This window comes from Octopus bimaculoides, chromosome 6 (genome assembly GCF_046866305.1).
Source record: "Octopus bimaculoides isolate indiv1 chromosome 6, ASM4686630v1, whole genome shotgun sequence".
Classification (NCBI taxonomy): domain Eukaryota; kingdom Metazoa; phylum Mollusca; class Cephalopoda; order Octopoda; family Octopodidae; genus Octopus; species Octopus bimaculoides.
Window position 1 is genome coordinate 27,084,778 of NC_142933.1, and position 24,361 is coordinate 27,109,138.

At 39.5% G+C, this 24,361-nt stretch overlaps 1 protein-coding gene across 2 annotated transcripts in view; it reads left to right on the forward strand.

Annotated features, from left to right (window-relative positions):
• The first annotated feature begins 4,709 nt into the window (after positions 1-4,709).
• The window catches only part of LOC106869814 (2-(3-amino-3-carboxypropyl)histidine synthase subunit 1), a 103,008-nt gene continuing 83,356 nt past the window's right edge, over positions 4,710-24,361 (forward strand). For both annotated transcript variants that reach the window (XM_014915699.3, XM_014915701.3), the window contains exons 1-7: positions 4,710-4,834; positions 7,301-7,377; positions 9,850-9,919; positions 12,128-12,191; positions 13,053-13,174; positions 17,195-17,349; positions 21,727-21,848. In XM_014915699.3, coding sequence (XP_014771185.1) covers positions 4,759-4,834; positions 7,301-7,377; positions 9,850-9,919; positions 12,128-12,191; positions 13,053-13,174; positions 17,195-17,349; positions 21,727-21,848 — 686 coding nt within the window. In that variant the 5' untranslated portion in view covers positions 4,710-4,758. The remainder of the gene's footprint in view (positions 4,835-7,300; positions 7,378-9,849; positions 9,920-12,127; positions 12,192-13,052; positions 13,175-17,194; positions 17,350-21,726; positions 21,849-24,361) is intronic.

Here is a 24,361-nt window from a genome sequence, read left to right on the forward strand (position 1 = left end):
AGCAAGACTCGAAACTGAGTTAAAATCACGGCATGCAACAGTTTGTTCATATGAGCGACCGACTTATAGATCAATCAGCAGTTAGTTATCACGTGCTGGATCATTCTAAGAGCTTCCAAAATATTTTCCTAACAAGTCCTATAAATAGGCACGTTTTTTGAGCGCCAGTCTTTAGTATGTGGCAATCCGCAGCTCAGCTCCACATATTCTCTTGTTGTTTTAATAGCCGTTATCACATCTCTAACCTAACCTTGATATGTCGTTATTGGTGGTCAGTATGAATCCAGTGTGTGTTTTTTCTCCTGTCTTGACAAACTTCATCACAGAGCCTTTTAAATCAACTCTTTGTCAAAGCTACTGAATTATTCATTCCATTGTGCTGACTTTATTGTTGTAATTTCTAATTCATCATCGACATGAAAATTACTCGTGCAGTGAAATAAATCTTGTTAATTTATCCCGAGTGTTGTGCAGTCATTATATGCAGCCTGATTTCAGTTCGACTATCAGCATCTCTTACGAATCTTTCTGATTTGACGGGCAACACTTTTCATTTATGTTTCATTTATGTAGTGTTTTTGGTACCGAAACACTTTCAAACTTCGTATACTTGTATATTTTGTGTAATAGAACAGATAAAAAATTTTGTATTCGAAGTTATTTCATGTAAAAAAATTGTCGTATTTCGGTAATTTCAACCAATCACTGATGTCTATTCAGGTGAAAGCAATTACTGCCGTGGAATGTAAACAACATGTTCTAACGGCGTAATGGGATCTTTTCCCTTGAATAAAATTAGTGCCGTAGTGGTAAAGGTCTTGGGTATGCAACCAGTAAACAGTCACACAGAGATATTACCACAAGCCCTGTATCCTACATCAAGAGAAAGTTGGCTATGGACTTATGGTAATATCTCTATGTAAAGCATAATTGTGTTTATCTGCATGACTTCCTCTCTCCTTACCTTCTCTCTCTCTCTCTCTCTCTCTCTCTCTCTCTCTCTCTCTCTCTCATATATATATATATATATATATATATATATATATATATATATATATATATATATATATATATATATATATATATATATATATATATATATTGGCAACAAACGATCACTTTATCGTGCTGCTACTGTATAAATCTCTCTGAGAGATTTAGAAATGTAATATTTCTACTTTTGTAGATCAGTGAATTTATTTCACTTGAAATTTATATGTTCTTAAAGGTGAATAAGCATCGACAGCTAGCAAGCCAAGCTACTCCAGACTGATGAAGAGCAATGACTCTGAAACTAGTCTCTGGATGCTGGCTTTGCTAGGTGTAGGTGCTTATCTCCTCTGTTTGAAAACATAAGGACACAGTACACTTGTGACACATAGCCAACTGGAAACGGTGTTTCCTGGGGCTAAATAGCAGTAGCATTCTTCCCTTTACTGGGACTGCCACATTAAGTTGGCAACAGACCCTCTATCGTGCTGCTACTGTACAAATCTCTCTGAGAGATTTAGAAACGTAATATGAAGTCTTTTAGTCATACGATGCGCAGTTACATGCGATGAAATTGCGAGCAGGGGAGCGAACCCCTACCATCTCCTCTCCTAGCGACGAGACCAGTAGACCAGTCCTGGTTTCGGGTCAGGACGGCTCTACTGGTCCCATCATTAGTAGATGGTATGGGTTCGCTCCTCTACTCGCATGCAGCTGTGCATCGTTAACCAGTTAGAGATGTTCTCTTGGAGTTAAGAAATCGCAGTAGAGTCCGCTTGAACGGACAGCCATGTTAAAGTGGCTACGAATGTTTTATGTAGTAGGCGCAGGAGTGGCTGTGTGGTAAGAAGCTTGCTTACCAGCTACATGGTTCTGGGTTCAGTTCCACTGCGTGGCACCTTGGGCAAGTGTCTTCTTCTATAGCCTCGGACCGGCCAAAGCCTTGTGAGTGGATTTGGTAGACGGAAACTGAAAGAAGCCCGTCATATATATATGTGTGTGTATATATATATATATATATATATATGTATGTATGTATGTATGTATGTATGTATGTATGTATGTATGTGTGTGTATATGTTTGTGTGTCTGTGTTTGTATCCCTAACTTCGCTTGACAACCGATGCTGGTGTATTTACATCCCCGTAACTTAGCGGTTCGGCAAAAACGACCGATAGAATAAGTACTAGGCTTACAAAGAATAAGTCACGGGGTCGATTTGCTCGACTAAAGGTGGTGCTCCAGCATGGCCGCTGTCAAATGACTGAAACAAGTAAAAGAGTATATATATATATGTGTGTGTGTGTGTATGTATGTATGTATGTATGTATATAGGGTCTATATACATATATGTGTATTTGTGTGTGTGTGTGTGTGTTTTATGTATGCACACACACACAATACACATGGTCGTGTGTGTGCGCGCGCGTATACACTAATACTCGGGAAATATTGAAAAACTGTCGAAAGACCGAGGACCTCCTTCGCTGAACATTTAGACGTATAATGTAAGGGAGAAAACTCTGTACGACTATGTGTTTGTATGTCAATGCTTGTTTATTGTTCTTGGATCCAATTCATTATTTGTTTTTATATTTAAACTTATTTTTCTTTTCCTTAATCACTACACATTTTGAACGTTTTCTGAAACAGGAATGATAGAGAGAATTTTTATTTCCGTCCTTTCACGGAACCCCACACTTCACTGTGATGCTTTGTGGATGATAGACAAATTTTAGGCGGACGTAAAGCATGTGCACCGCACCCGCTTTCGTTATTTAAATAAAAAAAAAAAATTGCAGAATCCCCCCATTTTCGGGTACGGGGATTCTTATTCTGCAGAAAAAAATACGGCATTTAAAATTTTTTATTTCCCCACCCCCCACCAATTCTTCAATTTTCACTTTTTTCAGAAATTTTTCTTTGCAAAATACGTACAAAAATACAGAGATTATGATTGTAAAAAAATTTCTGAAAAAAAAATTGAAGAATTTGGTGGGTGGAGAATTAAAATTTTAAAATGCTGTTTTTTTTTGTTTTGCAGAATCTCCGTACTCGAAAATGGAGGATTCTGTACAAAAAAACCCCCCCAAAAAAACGAAAGTGGGTGCGATTCACATTCTTTACGTCTGCCCAAACTTTATGCAGCGGTACAACTTTTTAAAAACGTACCATGAGGTCTTTTCTCTTTTACTTGTTTCAGTCATTTGACTGCGGCAATGCTGGGGCACCACCTTGAAGAGTTTTTGTTGAAGAAAGCGATCACAGGGCTTATTTTTAAAGCCTAGTATTTATTCTAGCGGTCTCTTTCATCAAACCGGAGATATAAACACACATACACCAGTTGTCAAGTGGTAGTCACACACACACGCACACATGATGGGCTTCTTTCAGTTTCCGTCTACCAAATTCATTCACTAGGGTTAGGTCGACTTGAGGCTACAGTAGGAGACACACTCGCCCGAGATGTCACGTAGAAGGACTGAATCCTGAACCATGTAGTTAGAAAGCAAGCTTCCTACCATACCGAAGCTGTCAACATTTTTAGTCTCTCTTTAAGGCGGCGAGCAGGCAGAAACGTTAGCACGCCGGACGAAATGTTTAGCGGTATTCCGTCTGCCGTTACGTTCTGAGTTCAAATTCCGCCGAGGTCGACTTTGCCTTTCATCCTTTCGGGGTCGATAAATTAAGTACCTGTTACACACTGGAGTCGATGTAATCGACTTAACCCCTTTGTCTGTCCTTGTTTGTCCCCTCTATGTTTAGCCTCTTGTGGGCAATAAAGAAATAAGAAATAAGAAACGTTAGCACGCCAGGCGAAATGCTTAGCAGTATTTCGTCTGCCGTTACGTTCTGAGTTCAAATTCCGCCGAGGTCGACTTTGCCTTTCATCCTTTCGAGGTCAATAAATTAAGTACCAGTTACACACTGGAGTCGATGTAATCGACTTAATCCGTTTGTCTGTCCTTGTTTGTCCCCTCTATGTTTAGCCCCTTGTGGGCAATAAAGAAATAAGAAACGTTAGCGCGCCGGGCGAAATGCGTAGCGGTATTACGTCTGCCGTTACGTTCTGAGTTCAAATTCCGCCGATGTCGACTTTGTCTTTCATCCTTTCGGGGTCGATAGAGTACCAGTTGCATACTGGAGTCGATGTAATCGACTGGACCCCCCTCCCCCAAAATTTCGGGCCTTGTGCCTAGAGTAGAAAAGATTATTTTTAGTTTCTTTCTTTTATGTGATTTTTCTTTTCGTTTCTTGGGGTTTTTTTTCGCGACTAAAAAAAAGGAAATTCCTTCTTGATTATCATTGATTAAATATATTTGACCATGAATATATAATTTTATAACTCCATATGATATACAAATAAAATATTAATTCATCAGTTTGTCTATTTATTTATCAATCAATATTCCCATCCAGCCACCTATCTATCTGTCTGTCTGTCTACGACTGACCTGCGACTACACAACAGCAGAAAGCACAAGCTTCATTAATTCACCAGGTACACGAACTAATGATAGATTTTCTATGCGCTCACCCAAACTACAAGAAAACTTTTAATCACACACTAACACTTTAAGAGGAAAAGGAAGGTTACATTAAATAACGTTGTTTTGTATACACTGTATGGATTAAAAGCCGGGATGGGATCCGCTTGAATGTCTTTGATTAATAATATAACATAGAGTAAACAATTTCGTCGGTTGTCATGGAACCAGCTAGGGGCAGATCACTCTAGCATGTTTACGCGCAACATCGTATTTGAAAATGGCTGACGACGTGGAGTCGAATAGTCCGGTGGTTATTTCAGCCAAACAACATCCGCAAAAGGTTTTTTCTGGAGGTAGTCTTTTAGATTTTGCTATGTTACCTAATAACATGAATATTTTGTAATATTACTCTTATAATTTGATCTTCTCTTTCATATTATATGATATACACGTGTTTATGTTATGGGAAAGCGATGTCTCACACGAGGTAAAATCGCAGTAAGCCGAAAAAGCAGAACGGTTTCTAACCCAGGCTGAAGATAGTTCAATTTACTTAGTTCTTTTGGAAAACATTGGGTCTAGTCTCAGCATCACTACTTCCTGTTTTCTTTCTCTTCATATTTTGTCTTACATGTCTCTTTATTATTTAGTTTTTTTTTTCAAGGCAATCTTACGGTAAAAGATCTCTTACATAATATGTACCTGATGTTCAGTTCAATCAACCGAGTGTTTGTTGCTTACAGCTCCAGCAACACGAAAAATACAGGATGATCAGGGCTGGAATGCCTTTTGTTCATAGATCTGCTTGGTCAGATCTAGTCTGGGGTTAAACAACGGCACATTCTCTCCACTGACAACAACAAATAAACTTATCTAACTCACTTATTAGTCATTTCTTCTTTGTAAAAGAGAAAAGAAGTAATAGTGGATATGTACCAAAGAAACAATTATCTTGAAGTACAGCAAAAGATTATAGCTTGTTGATTTTGTTTCAATTAAATGTAATTTAAGCAAATTACCAGCTCAAATAACCGTATCTTTCGTATATATTTCTTAAAGCTGTTGTTCGTTAGATCCAGACTAGCTCTGCTCTAACAGAACTATGATCAAAGGTGTTCCATTTGTGACCCTCCCCCCTTTTAGTATATCTCTAACTACAGTATTCAATGTGTCCTTCCATTAAAAAAAAAAGATATTACAGTGTGATTTTAGGATATTTGTTTACTATTTCTAGCATACGGAGCAACTGCATAGAAGCTCTTTCTTTAAGCTATTTAATTAGTCATCTGAAACAGTTTATACATCTCACAATGTTTTTATATTATGTTTGAAAAAGAAAAGAAAAAAATCTGCTTTTATCCCAGAAGATCTGACTGGAAAGCATAGGTGATATTAATCAACGTTAATGCCAAAAACAGGTTACAAAGGCAGCCTTATGATGACAAAACAATCAGGATAAGGAATTATTAAGGATGCTCCAGTTAATTCAATTGATCCAGTAATACAGTGATTCTTGTTTTATGAACCTCAGAAAACAAAAACCAATCTTGGTGGGATTTGAACTAAAAAAAATTTACTGCTAGGCATTTTGTCTGATGGTCTACCAATTCTGACAATCTATTGTCCTGACAACAACAACAATAATAATGATAACTTATTTCTTTATTGCCCACAGGGGGCTGAACATAGATGAGACAAACAAGAACTGACAAAGAGATTAAGTCGATTACAACGACCTCAGTGTGTAACTGGTACTTATTTAATTGACCCCGAAAGGATGACAGGCAAAGTCGACCTCGGCGGAATTTGAACTCAGAACGTAACGGCAGACGAAATACTGCTAGGCATTTCACCCAGCGTGCTAACGATTCTGCGAGCTTGCCACCCAATAATAATAATAATAATGATGATACTTTCTACATTAGGCACAAGGCCTGAAATTTGGGGGAAGGAGACTAGTCAATTACATCAACACTAATAAAAATAAAATAAGTATCCACAGTAAAGTTTAGATAGAAGAAATTAACAGCAGCTAGAATAAGTATGAAGATGTGTAGACTTCAGGAATCTTATCAACAAAGAGTTTCTTATGTCTTGTGGCTGCTAATAGGAACTACATTAAAAAAAGAAGCCATAATTATTTACATGCTCCGTAAAATTTGATGAAGGTTGTATTATATTCTATATTCTATTTAATAATAAGTGAGAGTACATATTCTATATTCTATTTAATAATAGGTGAGAGTAAACTCCTTGGATATGATGCCAGTCTATCACAGCATTCTTAGAAAATATTGTTCCTATTCTTTCACAGCTAGGTCGTCTGACATCTGCAGCAGATTCAAAATCACAAGCCATGAACTGGTAATCTCACAACTTGCCAAGTCAACCAGTCTGTATTGTCTTCAGGCTCAACAAAATGCTAACACAAGGCAAATGATATAACCAGGCAAAATTGTTTATAAGGTATAAAGATGATGAAAATATATGTAAGTTTTTTCTATATGGAATTTATGGCCATTGCCAGTATCGCCTGACTGGCCGTCGTGCCGGTGGCACGTAAAAGCACCCACTACACTCTCGGAGTGGTTGGCGTTGGGAAGGGCATCCAGCTGTAGAAACTCTGCCAAATCAGATTGGAGCTTGGTGTAGCCATCTGGTTTCACCAGTCCTCAGTCAAATCATCCAACCCATGCTAGCATGGAAAGCGGACGTTAAACGATGATGATGATGATTCTAAATGGTATTTATAGATTTATTTGGAATAGTGTATATACTTTTGTTTACATCCTTCTTTTTTGTTATTTTTTCTTTTTCAGCTGGGAAGAGACGTGCAACCAACAAGATACCAGATGACATTCTAAATGATCCTCAACTGCAAAGTGCTATTGATGAAGTAAATATTATTTTTCTTTTGATGGTTTTAATCTTTGGACAGCAGCCATACAAAAACACCACTTTAAAGATTTTTAGTCAATTAGGCACGGGCATGGCTGTGTGATAAGAAGTTTGCTTTCTAACTACATAGTCTCAGGTTCAGTTCTACCATGAAACACCTTGGGCAAGTTCGTTTACTATAGCTCTGAGCCAACCAAAGCCTTTTGAGTGGATTTGTAGACAGAACCTGAAAGAATCCCGTATATGTGTTACTGTCTCCTTGCCTAGAGTTCATGTGTAATTGTAAACGAAAGTCACCATCATGGAAATGGTGTCCTTCAATTTTAGTCTTCCATGGAAACATGTCTGGTCACAGGGAATGTTACTTTAGTTGGAAACAGGAGAGGTTTGGCATGAGAAGGGTAAATTCTGTTTAATCTATGCAAGCATGGAAAAGTGGACATTGAATAATGATGACTATGATGATGATATCAATCGCAGTATTTATTTCACTGTAATACTTATTTTATTGATCTTTGTTTGTCAAACAGCTATTTTTACAAGACAGTTATTTTATTTCATTTAACTAAAGCAAGCATTCCAATGTCCTTTTTTAATACTGGTACATATCAAAGCTGTAGAAAGGTAATTAAAATCCCTAAGTAACACTTTCATTTATTATTCAATTAGATTTAAAGTGGTGAGCTGGCAGAATTGTTAACATGTCAGTCAAAATGCTTGGCAACATTTTGTCCATAAATGTTCTGAGTTCAAATTCCGCTGAAGTTGTCTTTACCTTTCATCCTTTTGAGGTCAATAAAATAAGTACCAGTCCAGTTATATAGTATGCTAGTTATATAGTATGCTCATTGTTGGCCGTGGTAAGCTGCAAGCTGTATACAAGAAATTAGAGAGAATAAGCCAAAGTTAGATATTTTTGATCAAGAGCACAGTAGGAGAATATAAAGCACTGACCCTTCTGTTGCTAATCCATTACTCTATCAACTCAACCAGCTGCGGATTGTTTGGATGAATTTAATTATTTCATACGAACATCATTTAAATAGAATCAAATATGGGTTTCTGACATCACCACAACATCATCTCTTTGTGTAGGTCAAAGGATATAGTTGTCTATATACACTAGGGGTCAATGTAATCGACTAACTCACCTCCCCTGAAACTGTTGGCCTTGTGCCAAAATTTGAAACCATTATTTAGTTATATATGAAAATGATGGAGCAGCAGAAAATGGTAGATTACTAGACTAGACACCTTACATTATTTAGTCATTCTGAAGATGGTGGATTGGTAGAATTGTTAAAACATTAAGAAAAAATGCTTTATGGTATTTATTCTGACTCTTTACATTCTGTGTTCAAATCTCACTGAGGTTAACTTTGTCTTTCATCCCTCTTGGGTTGATAGAATAAAGTACCAGTCAAGTACTGTGGTCAATGTAATCGACTAAAAAGTGCTGGCCTTGTTCCTTAATTGACAGTTATTTCTAAAGTTTGAGTTCAATTCCTGATAGTTGATTTCACTTTTCATCTTTCTGGAGGTCAATAAATTATGTACCACACATCTAATAGAACTAATCTAATCAATTACAACTATTTCCTTTGACCTACAAAAAGAGATGATGTTGTGATGTTAGAAACCCATATTTGATTCTATTTAAATGATGTTTGTATGAAATAATTAAATTCATCCAAACAATCCACAGCTGGTTGAGTTGATAGAGTGATGGATTAGCAACAGAAGGGTCAGTGCTTTATATTCTCCTACTGTGCTCTTGATCAAAAGATATCTAACTTTGGCTGATTCTCTCTAATTTCTTGTATACAGCTTGCAGCTTACCACACTTAACAATGAGCATACTATATAACTAGCAGCGTCTAGTTCAGTTCACAACTAGAAACAGTGGACAAAGTGTGTGACTAGCAACTAACTCCCAGCTCACAACTATGAATATACTATGAAACTAGCAGCTCCCAGTTCACAACTTAACATACTGTCTTATTAGCAGCCCCCACTTATAACTGTAAGCATATTGTATAACTAGCAACCCCCAATTCACAACTAAGCAGTGGAAAAAGTGTATTACTAGGAACTTTAGGCTCACAGCTGTAAACATACTGTGTAACTAGCTGCTGTCAGCTCACAGCTATAAGCTGTGAATATACTATAACTAGCAGTACTGAGTTCAAATCCTACACTCATGGAGAGAAAACAATAAGAAATTACTTATCCTCATTATTTCAATGTCCTTTGCTTTTAGATCCAGGACTTGATGAGGCAGTTTGTTGGCAATGGACATCTCAATAAAAACTCATGCAGAGGTATCCACCACCATATGCATGGATATCTTACTCAAATGTGAAGAATTCCATGATAAAATTTTTGTTTTAAATGTAACGATGCACATAATGAATTTTTTTCCTGTTATTTCTTTTGTTTATTTATCATTTTCCTGATAATCTTTTAACAGCTTCCAAAGAATTATAATTTTGAAATTCATAAAAGTATCTGGAGAATCAGAAGCACAGGAGCTCAAAGAGGTGAGTTGTGCTAGAAACATGTTCATATTTATATAGGCGAATGTGTTGTTATGTGGTTAACAATTTCACTTCACAATCATGTAATTCTAAGTTTCATTCTGTTGCTGGTACCTTGAGCAAGTGTCTTCTGTCTGTAGCCCTGACCAACCAATACTTTGTGAGTGAAATTTGTTAAACAGAAACTGTAGGTGTCTGTTGCATATATGCATGTGTGTCGGTGTGTGTGCATGTATGCATTCTATGTCCATACCCTCTATTTTCACTAGTCTAAACATACAATCTTTGTATTGCTCTATCCTAGGTCCATTCAATTCACTGGCCTTCTATCCCCACCTATGTTTTCATCTCTATCTCTTAGATTTTGCATGATGACACCTGTGCCCAGCGTTGCCTTCCTGGCACTTGTGCCGGCGGCATGTGTAAAGACATTTGAGCGAGATCGTTGCCAGTGCAGGTGGCACGTAAAATACACCATTTTGAGTGTGGCTGTTGCCAGTACCACCTGACTGGCCTTCGTGCTGGTGGCACGTAAAAGCACCCACTACACTCTCGGAGTGGTTGGCGTTAGGAAGGGCGTCCAGCTGTAGAAACTCTGCCAAATCAGACTGGAGCCTGGTGTAGCCATCTGGTTCACCAGTCCTCAGTCAAATCGTCCAACCCATGCTAGCATGGAAAGCAGATGTTAAACGATGATGATGATGATGATGTATAATCTTGTTTTACTCTCGTGCTTTTTTGTATTATCTAGTAGTTAAAAGGTAAAGATCAGCACTTATAAATATTTATAGTCTTCCAAGACTGGTGTGTGGAAATGGAAGAAGAAACCACAACACATGAAGTGCTACAATAAGACATTTTGAATTATCCTCAGATTGTAGATTTGATCTAAATGTTTGCAAAGATAACTGATGGCCAGATTGTGATGTTTAACTGGGAAACATTAAGTCTATCACTCAAGGACATGTACAGACCCTTCAGTGAGCTTTCTCACCATCTCACTCACAATTATGAGTGAAATTAGGTTTCCTCTACCTAATGTGACTCACAATGCTTAGGTCGTCTTGAAGCAGTAGTAGGAGAGGTACTTGCTGTGTAACAAGATCAAACCTACAACTATATGATTGCAAACTTCTTAACCATACAGCTCCTTTATTCAGACCAAATCAATAAAAAAAATAAACATAGGTGCAGGAGTGGCTGTGTGGTAAGTAGCTTGCTTACCAACCACATAGTTCTGGGTTCAGTTCCACTGCGTGGCACCTTGGGCAAGTGTCTTCTACTATAGCCTTGGGCCGACCAAAGCCTTGTGAGTGGATTTGGTAGACGGAAACTGAAAGAAGCCCGTCGTATATTTGTGTATATATATATATGTGTGTGTTTGTATGTCTGTGTTTGTCCCCCCAGCATCGCTTGACAACCGATGCTGGTGTGTTTAAGTCCCCGTAACTTAGCGGTTCGGCAAAAGAGACCGATAGACTAAGTACTAGGCTTACAAAGAATAAGTCCTGGGGTCGATTTGCTCGACTAAAGGCGGTGCTCCAGCATGGCCGCAGTCAAATGACTGAAGTAAGTAAAAGAGTAAAAGAGAGAATAAATACCTGTCTTTAATACCATAACTGCATTCCTCTATGTATACTTAACTGTTTTGCCACCAATCCCTAACCAGTAAACATGCAAACTGACCATTACAAAACTGAGTTGTCTCTCCTGTTTCAGTAACATTAGAAGTAAGGTGGAACTAGACATGAATCGGATCAAATTTGAAGAAAAAAGAAAAGTATACTATTTAATAGCTCTAACTGAATTCGTTTTCTTCCATTCAATGCTAGAGAACATGAAACATAGCCAACCACCATACTGAACACTAAAAAAACAAAAGATACCAACAATTATATGTATTTTCACAACATTCACAGGGTGTTCGGAAGACAGTGAAAAAATCAAAACATAGGTGCAGACGTTGCTTTGTGGTTAAGACTCTCATTTTGCAACCATGTGGTTTTGGGTTCAGTCCCACTGTGTGACACTTTCAGCATGGGGCGATATAGAGCCCCTTCCCTATATCTGTCTGTTTATTTAACTGTATATCTATCTGCCAGTCTTTCTGTCCTTATATATGTATGTGTGTGCACATTACTTGTTTATCATCCTACTCTTGTATGATTAACTCTATTTGGTTAATGTTGAATTTTCTGTTTTCTGTTCTAGTTGCTCTCCAGTTCCCTGAAGGTCTCCTTATTTATGCCTGTGTTATCTCTGATATTATCAAACAGTAGGTATTTATATACTCTCTCTTTACTCTCTCTTTTACTTGTTTCAGTCATTTGACTGTGGCCATGCTGGAGCACCGCCTTTAGTTGAGCAAATCGACCCCGGGACTTATTCTTTGTAAGCCTAGTACTTATTCTATCGGTCTCTTTTGCCGAACCGCTAAGTTACGGGGACGTAAACACACCAGCATCGGTTGTCAAGCGATGTTGGGGGGGGCAAACACAGACACACACACACACACACACACACACACACACACACACACACACACACACACACACACATATATATATACATATACATATACATATACATATATATATGACGGGCTTCTTTCAGTTTCCGTCTACCAAATCCACTCACAAGGCTTTGGTCGGCCCGAAGCTATAGTCGAAGACACTTGCCCAAGGTGCCACACAGTGGGACCGAACCCAGAACCATGTGGTTGGTAGGCAAGCTACTTAATGTTCTGTAACGCATTATTTAGCCTTGGGTTGGTCTTAAAAAAGTAGACTACCATTATAAGTGTTGTGGCAAGAAGGTCTCTGATCATAGATCTACTTGGTTGGGCTGATATGGAGCCACCACAAAAGATGGCTTTTTATATATTTGTGACATCACATAACAGCGTCCATGTGGTGACATGTAAAGCATCTATATGATACCACATAAAAGCACCCAGCACACTGTATGTTGGTTGGCATTAGGAAGGACATCCAGCTGTAGAAAGCATGCCAAATCAGACTGGAGTTTGGTGCAGACCCTCAGCTTGCCAGCTCTAGTCAAACCATCCAACCCATGCCGGCATGGACAACAAACATTAAATGATGATGATTCATTTATTAATACTTCTTTTCTTCAGGTTCACTGATGCAGAAACCCTTATCATGGGAGATGTCACCTATGGTGCATGCTGTATTGATGACTTCACTGCAAAAGCTCTTGGTGCAGATTTTATGATCCACTATGGACATAGTTGTCTTGGTAAGTAAACAAAGTTGTATTTTTATATGAGGTTGGTTGAGACAGTTTACATCTCCCTAATTTGCAATGACTTGATCTGCTTTTACTCTTCAGGACCTAATTCTATTTAAAGAATCAGTATTAATAAATGCTAATACTAGAAAGGTGCTTCAAATAAATTTGAAAGCCCAATCTTCACTGTTAATTATAAATTATAATAATAATAGTTTTATATCATGGCAACACATACTTATGTATGTTATTACCATCATTATCATTACATCTGTTTTCCCATGATGGTATGACTTGGATAGGTTAGCATCTCTCTAGCTGCATCCTTGTAAAGCTCAATATCCTGAGGTCATCCTTGACCACTTCTGTCCATATCCTCTTCAAACCTCCTCTACAGATTCCTTCCACTTGAATTGCTTCACATTCCTGTTCTCAACCATCATTTCTAACACACATCACATGTCCACACTATTGTAGTCCCTAGCTCTTTTGCATCAGATGATATATGAGTCAATAAAGGAACTTTTAAATAACTGCTTGATGTACTAGAGACAGCAGCTAAAAAACATACTCTACTCCTTTAAAACATATTCTGCCATCTTATATCAGAGAAAATAGTTTGGATAAAAATAGCCCTAGATAGACAATGCCTTCTTCCAACAAAAAAAAAAAAAAAAAAGAAATGGCTGGAATATCTTTTAGCTTAGTTATAAAGTGATTATTGCAGGCATTAAAAAAGTACAATGTCAGTGTGCATGTTCAACAGAGTGTAAGCACCTTGAGAGAAAAGTTGGGCATAAGAGGCATCAGATGTGTGTAAGAGAGACAACTGTGCTGGTATGGTCATGTGATGCGTATGAACAAGGACAGCCATGTAAAGAAGTGCCAATCTCTAACTGTGGGGGAACCTGTGGAAGAGGTAGACCCAGGAAGACATGGGATGAGGTGGCGAAGCATGATCTTTGAATGTTGGGCCTCACAGAGGCAATGACTAGTAACCAAGACCTTTGGTGATATGCCGTGCTTGAGAAGACCCATCAAGCTAAGTGAAATTGTAGTCATGGCTGATGCCAGTGTCGCATAACTGGTACCTGTGCCAGTGACACATAAAATGCACCTATGGATTGCTGGGCCTCATGGAGGCAATGTAGCTGAGCTGGTGGCACTTAAAAAGCACCTGTTGAGCGCTGGGCCTCACAGAGGCAATATAGCCAATACCAGTGTCTCGTAACTGGCACCCGTGTCAGTGGCAAGTAAAAAGCACCTCTTGAGCGCTGGGCCTCACGGAGGCAATGACAAATGACCGAGACCTTTGGCAATATTCCATGCTTGAGAAGAAGACTCATCATACCAAGTGAAATTGTAGTCATGGTGGATACTGGTGTCACGCAACTGGCACCCATGCCGGTGGCAAATAAAAGCACCCGTTACACTCTTGGAGTGGTTGGCATTAGGAAGAGTATCCAGCCATAGAAACCATGCCAAATCAGACTGGTGCAGCCCCTCAGCTTACCAGCCCTAGTCAAACCATCCAACCCATGCCAGCATGGACAGTGGACGTTAAAAGATGATGATGAATAGTAATTCATGTCAAACATTTATTTAGACAATAGCAAATGACTACAAGTATTGGAGCATGAGAAAATAAAGTTTTGTTAGGAAGGTGAAAGCTGCAAACCAGCCTTTCTAATGAAGAAAAATGATCCAAAATGGGCAGGATCAACAGCCACACTCAAAATGGTGCATCTCATGTGCCACCCGCACAAGAGCCAGTCCAGGGGCACTGGCAACGATCTTACTTGGCTTGCCGGGTCTTCTCACGCACAGCACATTTCCAAAGGTCTCGGTCAGTAGTCATCGCCTCGGTGAGGCCCAATGTATGAAGGTCTTGCCTCACCACCTCAGCCTAGGTCTTCCTGGGCCTACCTCTTCCACGGGTTCCCTCAACTGTTAGGGTGTGGCACTTTTTCAGGCAGCTATCCTCATCCATTCTCACCACATGTCCATACCAGCGCAATCGTCTCTCTTGCACACCACAACTGATGCTTCTAATGTTCAGCTTTTCTCTCAAGATACTTACACTCTGACGGGTATTCACATTGACATTACACATCCAACGGAGCATACTGGCTTCATTCCTTGCGAGCTTACATATGTCCTCAGCAGTTACAGCGCATGTTTCACTGCCATGTAGCATGGCTGTTCGTACGCATGCGTCATACAGTCTGCCTTTTACTCTGAGTGAGAGTCCCTTTGTCGCCAGCAGGGGTAAGAGCTCTCTAAACTTTTCCCAGGCTATTCTTATTCTAGCAGCTACACTTTCAGCGCACCCACCCCCACTACTAACTTGGTCGCCCAGATAGCGGAAGCTATCGACTACCTCTAGTTTTTCACCTTGGAATGAGATAGAAGTTGTTTCCTGTTTGTTTACAGTCTTTATTGCACCTGAACATCTGCCACAAACAAAAACTAACTTGCTAGTTAACCTGCCTTTGATGTTGCTGCACCTCTTATGTGTCCATTGCTTGCACCGAGTACATCTTATAGAGTTACTACCTACTCCTTTTCTACATACTGAGCAGGGCCATCTACCTGAAGGGGTTTGTGTTTTATCTACCTTCCTACTTATTAGGATTTTGGTTTTAGCTAGGTTGACTCTAAAGCCCTTCAATTCTAGACCTTGCTTCCACACCTGAAACTTCTCCTCTAGTTCTGATAGTGACTCCGCAATTAGGGCAAGGTCATCAGCATAGAGGAGCTCCCAGGGGCAACCTGTCTTGAACTCCTCTGTGATTGCCTGGAGGATTATGATAAATAAGAGGGGGCTGAGGACGGAACCTTGGTGGACCCCTACCTCTACCCGGAATTCATTGCTGTACTCATTTCCAACCCTCACCTTACTGGCAGCATCTCTGTACATGGCTCGCACAGCTCTCACTAACCATTCTTCTATCCCAAGTTTCCTCATTGACCACCAGATAAGGGATCGGGGGACCCTGTCAAAGGCTTTCTCCATGTCAACGAAAGCCAGGTACAGAGGTTTATCCTTAGCTAGGTATTCCTCCTGCAGCTGTCTCACTAGAAATAAGGCATCAGTAGTGCTTTTTCCTGGCACGAACCCAAACTGCATCTCATCTAAATTGATTCGCTCCCTAATTAGTTGGGCTATGACCCTCTCTGTAACTTTCATAACCTGATCTAACAGCTTGATGCCTCTGTAATTATTTGTATCTAAAGCGTCACCTTTACCTTTGTAGCAGTTGACTATGATGCTGCTACACCAGTCATTGGGTATGACTCCTTCGTGTATCACCTGGTTCGTAATACAGGTGACTAGGCTATAGCCAACACTGCCAGATATTTTGAGCATCTCTGCAGTGATTCCTGATGGGCCGGGGGCTTTCCCGGTCTTGCTTTTTGCCAACAAATGATCCAACCTTGTCATAGGTGCAAAGAAAGGAAGGCAGTGAAAATGGTAGAGATGGTAGCACCCTGGGAAGTGACATTTTCCTCAAGAACAACAGAAAATACAGTGAGTTGTTTGAACTCTGCGAAAACAATGGATTGGAGGCAAATATGCCTTCCTGTAGAGATAGGTGTTAAAGGACTTGTTGGAATCAGGTTTCACTTGATGTACACGTGTCTTGGACAAGCTATAAAGAAAAGGAAAGATGCTGCCAGAAAATTGTCAGAAGCCACTGAGAAAGTGAGTGAATAAATCTAGTTCAGGAGAGGTGTGGTGCAGCAAGAACAAGCATTGAGGAATGATAGCGACATCTGTTGTGTGGGAGTTTTGTCATCTACATTGGTGAGTGGCACTAGGCAGCTCTGGTGTTGCAGTGGAAGGGGCCAAAACACCAAAGCTGCTTTACCACCTGAACTCCTGCATTTGGAGACAGAGCACAGCATCAGCCTCAGTGAACAAGTGTTTGCTTTAAAATATTATCTTATAACAATGTCTCAGACATTTCGATATTTCATCATAATAGAACTTATTCAATAATGATGTCTCATTCTCTTACTTTCTAGTGCCCATCACTGTGACTGAAGATATACATATGCTCTATGTATTTGTGGACATCAAGATTGACAATACTCATTTTGTTGAGACCATCAAGTACAATCTGCCTGCTAACTCATGTATTGCACTGGTTAGTACAATACAGTTTGTAGCTGCCCTACAGGTAAAGCTGCTTCTATTAATTACCTCTTCATTTATGTATTTTTATCAACTTCTTCCTTTCCCTTGCTCATCTTCTCTAATCATCTTTTTATTTCTACTTCAGACTTCTGAAGTCACTATTCTTCTTCTTCTTAACTCTTCTCCAGTTTTCTCCTTTCATCTTCATTCCTACTTCAATTCTCTTTTCTTTCTACATTATTTTGAAGTAGTAGTAGTGGTGGTGGTGGTGGTGGTGGTAGCAGCAGCAGCAGTAGTAGCAGCAGCAGCAGCAGTAGTAGTAGTAGTAGTAGTAGTAGTAGTAGTAGTAGTAGTAGTAGTAGTACAAGGTGTACTGCAGAAGTTTTCCGACTTTTTAGGCAAGTCATTTATTAATTTCAATGAAATACAAAGCTCTAATCTCCTTCAAAGTCGGATCCTCTAGTTTCAATGCACTTGTAAGTACTCCAGCCACTTTGTCAAGGCGCCCATCAAAGTCCTCCAGAACCCTTCTCACAGCCTTCTCCATCTTCAAAACAACTGCCCCTTAGGTTTTCCTTCAGCTTGGGGAACAACCAAGAGTCACAAGGAGTAAAGTCTGGACTGTAAGGAGGGTGAGGGGCAGGTTTGATGCCCATCTCTGTCAAGCAGCTGATTACCAGAATGTTTATCACTGACTACTCTGGAAACAAACTTTACATATGTCCGGATCTTCATGAATAATTCTGTGTGGTTACCTCACCAACTCCAAGCTGTGTGCTTCTTATCTTTATAAACACACAATGGCCTTCATCAGAAATTGTCTTTCACTTCCTTTCTACCATCCTCGAACCTTTTGTGAAAGCAGTCTGGAGCATTCCATCTGTTTCTGTAGTGTTTTTTACCCAATCTAACAGAAAATTTTATTTCATAGTGAGCTTCTAAATGTCCCAACTGCATTCTGCAAATTAGTTAACTGTAACAAGCAATGTTTAGTGGAGTAAAAAAAATAATTGGCAGGTCAGCTTATTAGATATATAGTAATGATATAGCAAAATTGCAATAACCTGGGACAGTTATAATTGCCTCTTCAAAAATGTCTCAAAACTAATGGAATGCACCTCATATGTGTAAGATTCCAAAATCAGAATAATTCCTGGTTTGGATTTGCTTAGCTCCTTAAGTGGCTGTGTCTTATGGTGACTCTCTTCTTTGTTGCTGCATAGTTTTTTGGCTGGGGGAGATATTGAATGTTGGACACCTCACCTAAATGGTCTTTATTTCAAATAGTAGTGTGGTTGTTGTGTTTATCCCAATATCAGCTTTGATTAAAGACAACCCAGTCATGACCAGCTTGTCTTCTTGAAGGACAGGTCCCCCCCCTCTCTCTCTCTCTCACACACACACGCATAACCTGTCCTCTGTCAAAACCATCTTCTCACCCACTCCCCATTCCACCACCCATGATCACCACTAGCCCTCACATGCCTACCCAAACATTAATCATGCCCTCACATATCTACCATTCTCCACTCCCAACCACTCCAATTTCCCTTGCTACCACTTGCTACAGTCACCTCTTCTGCCTCTCTAAACATCTCACCTCATAGTCTTATGGAACATTCTCCTGTATCCCCTCTGTACCACTTACACTCCCCCTCACTGTTCCACCAGTTATTTCTCTCTCTCACTCTATCTCTAACTGTATCTCCTTTCTTTTCCTACTGGAGTACCCAAGTATTTCTTCTACAGTAAGACATCTACTATCTCTCTATTATACTTTAACTCTCAGCTGGCACAAAATCACCTCCCTCGGATCCACTCCCTTTCCCAGCTGAGAGGTCTTCAACTTGCAAGTTACTTGATTGATGACCCTACTGGTGTTGGTGCCACATAAAAAGCACCCAGTGCCCTCTGTAAAATGGTTGATGATTGGAAGGATATCCAGCTGTAGAAATCATGCCAAAGCAGACAATGGAATCTGGTGTAGCTCTCCAGCTTGCCTGGCTCTTGTCAAACTGCCCATCGCATGCCAGCATGGAAGATGGACATTAAATGATGATGATGATATGTCTGCCTTTTTTAAAGACAGTAAGAATGATTTGAAGAAGATTTAGCTGTTATTTCTTGTAAGTTGATTGACCACATGCAGGTTCCTTCATTAGTTTGCTGGTGTTTTGTTGTGTCTGGTCAGCAGCTAAATTATACTTTGTCTCAATTTATCTCAACTAATTAGAGAATGTTACTAGAAATGAGCTTGTATCTGAGTGTGAGTTATCTCTCATCCACTTAACTGTATAAAAGCTCCATAGGTGTGCTATCTACATTTTATAAACCAAATAGACCGTCACTAACCAATAATGATCCGACTCTTCTCTTTTTCTCTTGCTTGCTTCCCTCTAATACAAATGCTACAACCAATGAGACATCCTCACATCAGTGGTTCTCAACCAGGGTCCATATAAAATTTTTGGGAGTCCATGCAACAAAAGAATAAATTGGGGATCTACAGTAGTATTTTAAAGGACCCTGAAAATATTTTGCTTTAGTTGTATGTGTTGGTGTGTATTGCAAGAAATAGCTGGGATTCTTTCTCTAACATTTTACATAGTTCAACCTACACAAGTGAATGTGTGAAAAACAAAATAGGAATTTTGAAAGAAGTTTCCATAAAACTAGTTTTTAAACATCGAATGGCTATGGGGATCTTCCAGAATAAAATAGTAATCAAAGGAGTCCATGGATAAAAAATGGTTGAGAACCCCTGCTCTCCTTGATCACTGAACTACTAGAAATAGTGACCAAATTACACCCCACACCATAAAAAGAAGGACAAATTTGAGATTGTAGTCTAGAAATAGTATGTTTGAGAGTAAGAAACTGGATGCTTGTGGCTGGAACATCTTTGATCATTGATCTGGTGGATCAGGGCTGGCCTGGGGCTACACAACAACAACTATCACTACCACCACCACTAGTACAATGGCTTTTGTTTCTCTGAATATTACTTACTCAGAAGAGTGCAATCATGCTAAAACCACTTGAATCAAGTGGTCTATTTTAAAACTCCATATATCCACAGCTAATTCCCAGCCCTTGTAATCATCTTGATGCTTATGAAACATTTAAATTCGAGGATAGGAAATCAGTGCTTCAAACTAACAATTGCCATATAGATTCTACACTTGTCAAAACACTTCTGTTTCCTCTGCACTGTGCTGCATGCATACAATTGGCAAGGCTCGTTTCCAATCTATTCTTTGATGTTATTAGTCCACAGATGTCTTTGATGGCCTCTTACTCTCTTTTCTTCCACATGTCCTCTCACTGGTGCATTATGTTCAAAATATGATAGCTTTGTGTTCTTCATTATCATCATCATCATTTAACCTCCATTTACCATGCTGGCATGGGTTGGATGGGTTTGACAGGGCTCGAAAGGCCAGGGACTGCACCAGGTTCCATAGTCATCATCATTTAACGTCCATCTTCCATGCTGGCATGGGTTGGACAGTTTGACAAGAGCTAGGCAAGCCAGAGAGCTGCACCAGATTCCACTGTCTGCTTTAGCATGGTTTCTGCAGCTGGATGCCCTTCATAATGCCAACCACTTTACAGAATGTACTGGATGCTTTTCATGTGGCACCATCACCAGTGTTTTTACATGCTTTTTACATCTCACCGTGATTTTAGGATCTCATTTCTGTTGTGTTTGGTGGGTCTTCTTGAGTATAGCAATCAATGCAGCACATATTTTGTTAATAAATGTTTTTAGACTTCCAGTTTTTCTAGTACTGTAGCATTTGTTATGCTGTCTGTCCAGCTTATTCTACCCAAGCTGCAAAAGATCCACTTCTGAAGGGCATCTATTTTCTTTCCATTTCTGAAAGCCACCAACACAACATGATGTCTTAGAGTTTAAAACATCATCATTATCTTCTTTTTACATCTTTTCTATACTTGGATGGGTTGGATGGCTCCTCATGGTCTGAATTAGTTCTTATTTCTGGGTTACTACCTTCCTGAACAGATTGGAGAATATGTCTCACTTGTACATACCATTAGAGATTGGACATTTTTTTATCCTTTAGCAATGGAGTAGTATGAATGGTAGAACATACAGTGATTCTGTGCAATGAATCCAGATATTGCTGGAATTAACTTTACTTTTATCTCTCAGTGGTTGATGAAATAAATATAGGGATCAATTCAGTTGACAATACTCCTATTCTAAAACACTGTAGCCTTATGTTAATTCAATAAATCAAAATTTTATTTTTTGCTTCCAAAATGCATGGCAAACTTTTGTCACAGCTTGTTATAAACATGTGATAGTTTATTTAATGCCACTATTAACTATTGTTTTTCATGATGTCTTTAAGTAATTTATTCTCTGTCTGTCATATTCTTTTGATTGTTCCAGGGTGTTGCAAAAGAGCTCAGAAACACATTCAATGTCGTCATTCCGCAAGTGAAGCCGCTGTCACCTGGTGAAATACTTGGTTGTACGTCCCCTAAACTTGGTGATGATGTTGACACCTTAATGTATGTTACCTTTAAAAATTATTTTGTTTCCTTACATTTTGATAACATTTTGTTCACTATGAACCAAAATACTAGGATAAAAAAAAAAAAGAAAGATGAAAATTCTATACAAATCTATTTATGATATTTAAATTTTTGTTTTCGTTATCGTCATCATGATTGTTACAATGTCCATTTTACCATGCTTTCGTGGGTCAGATGGAGTTTATTGAGACAGATTTTCTGTAGCTGGATTACCTTCCTCTTGCCAACCCTTACCTTTTTTCCAAGCAAGGTAATATTTCCCCATGGCCAGACATATTTTCACAGGAAACTGGAAATAAGCAACATTCATTTTGAACAATTACATAATGTCAAGACAAGGAGAGAAAGAGAAACACACGCACGCACTCACGCAGGGTGTTTAGGCTAAATTCAACAGTTTGTATAAAAGGGGGAAAAAAACACAATATCCCATGTATTTTAAAAACACAAAATATATCAACTAGATTATGACTGGGAGATAATAGTTTACTCAGAGTAGCTGCCCTCACCTTCTACCACTGTCTCAAAGGCTCCAGAACCTGGTGCATGCATTCCTCACTGTGTCCCTGGGAAGATCTTTGAATATTTCTTTGATTTTGGCCACCAGCTTGGCCTTAATGTTGCATGCAAAGCAGTTGGTGTCTTTCTCAACTGTGTCCCATATATAGTAATCCATGGAATTATAATTGGAGGAATTGGGAGGCTAGAAATTGGGGTAGGTGAAGTCAAAAATTCTCTAACAACCTCTTCTGATCCTTTCTGAAAGTATAGCAAGGAAAATTTTCAAATTTTGGTACAGAGCCAGCAATTTCAGGGCAGGGGTAAGTTAATCATATCAACTTCAGTGTCCAACTGGTAAGGTTTTCATTGACCCCAAAAGGATGATAAGTAGAGTCAACCTTGGCAGAATTTGAACCCAGAACACAAAGATGGATTAAATGCCGATAAGAATTTAGAAACTCCATAAGATGTATCCAGTGTAAGCTATGGACACATAAGAGGTGCAGCAATATCAAAGAAAGGCTAACTGGGAAGATAGTTTTTGTGTGTGGCAAATGCTCAGTAACAATAAACGCTGAAAATGTGCAGAAAATGGCTTTCATTACCTTCCAAGGGGAAAAACTACAAGTAGTTGATAGCTTCCGTTACCTAGGTGACCAAGTCAGTAGTGGGGGAGGGTGCGCCGAAAGTATAGCTGCTAGAATAAGAATAGCCTGGGCAAAGTTTAGAGAGCTCTTACCTCTGCTGGTGACAAAGGGCCTCTCGCTCAGAGTAAAAGGTAAACTGTATGACGCATGTGTGTGAACAGCCATGCTACATGGCAGTGAAATATGGGCTGTGACTGTTGAGGACATGCGTAAACTTGCAAAGAATGAAGCCAGTATGCTTCGCTGGATGTGTAATGTCAGTGTGCATACACGACAGAGAGAAAAGTTGGACTTAAGAAGCATCAAATGTGGTATGCAAGAGAGACAACTGTGTTGGTATGGTCATGTGTTGCGAATGGATGAGGACAGCTGTGTGAAAAAGTGTCACACCCTAGCAATAGAGGGAACCTGTAGAAGAGGTAGACCCAGGAAGACCTGGGATGAGGTGGTGAAGCACGACCTTTGGACATTGGGCCTCACCGAGGCAATGACCAGTGACCGGGACCTTTGGAAATATGCAGTATGTTAGAAGGCCTCTCTAGTTAGCAAGTTGCTGGCCATTGACCTCAGGATGATTATTTTATTCCCATTACCACCTTGCACTCTCTTAGAGCATTGCTGATCACCTTGATGTGTTTGGTGTCTAACAATTATGGTGAGGTCATCTGTGTATGCCAGTAGAGATCTCCAATACCCTACTTCATGTGCGATACACTGCATTGTCTCTAGTTTCCACAACAGTGGCAAAATAATCAGTGCACCGAGGGGAGATGATATGGCACACTTTAGAAGGATTGTGTGCCAGAATACTGAATGGCTGTGAAAGGTGGCCATTCACCCTTGCCACTAAGCAAATGTTGCTATACACAGTAGCAATCCAGACCCTGAAGAATTCACTGAAACCAGCTGTTGTGAGGACTACTGCCAAATATCGGTGGGCGAGACTTTTGAATGCTTCCTATTGACCTGTAGAGGTCTCTCTTGTTTTTGTTCTTTCTGAGTACAGGTCATCTGCATCCTAGTTTGTGTGGGATGTACTTCAATGACTCTAGTTTCCACAGTGGTGGCTAAAGAGTTAGTGTATACAGAAGAGAGGGCACATTGACCTAGATTGATCAGGGTCCATCTGTGTCAGGCTCATTAACCCTACTCTCTATGATGTATTGTATGAAGTGGCAGTTGTAATGTATAGGTTTGTTCAAGATACTTCATGTTTGCATACCACCAGTTATACTGTTGGGGACAGTGTCAAACTCTTTGCTAATATCTTGGCCCAAAATCTTGAAATCTACTTTGAGCAAAAGTTATGTGCTGAAAATTATCGATGTGTTCCCTCTTGTT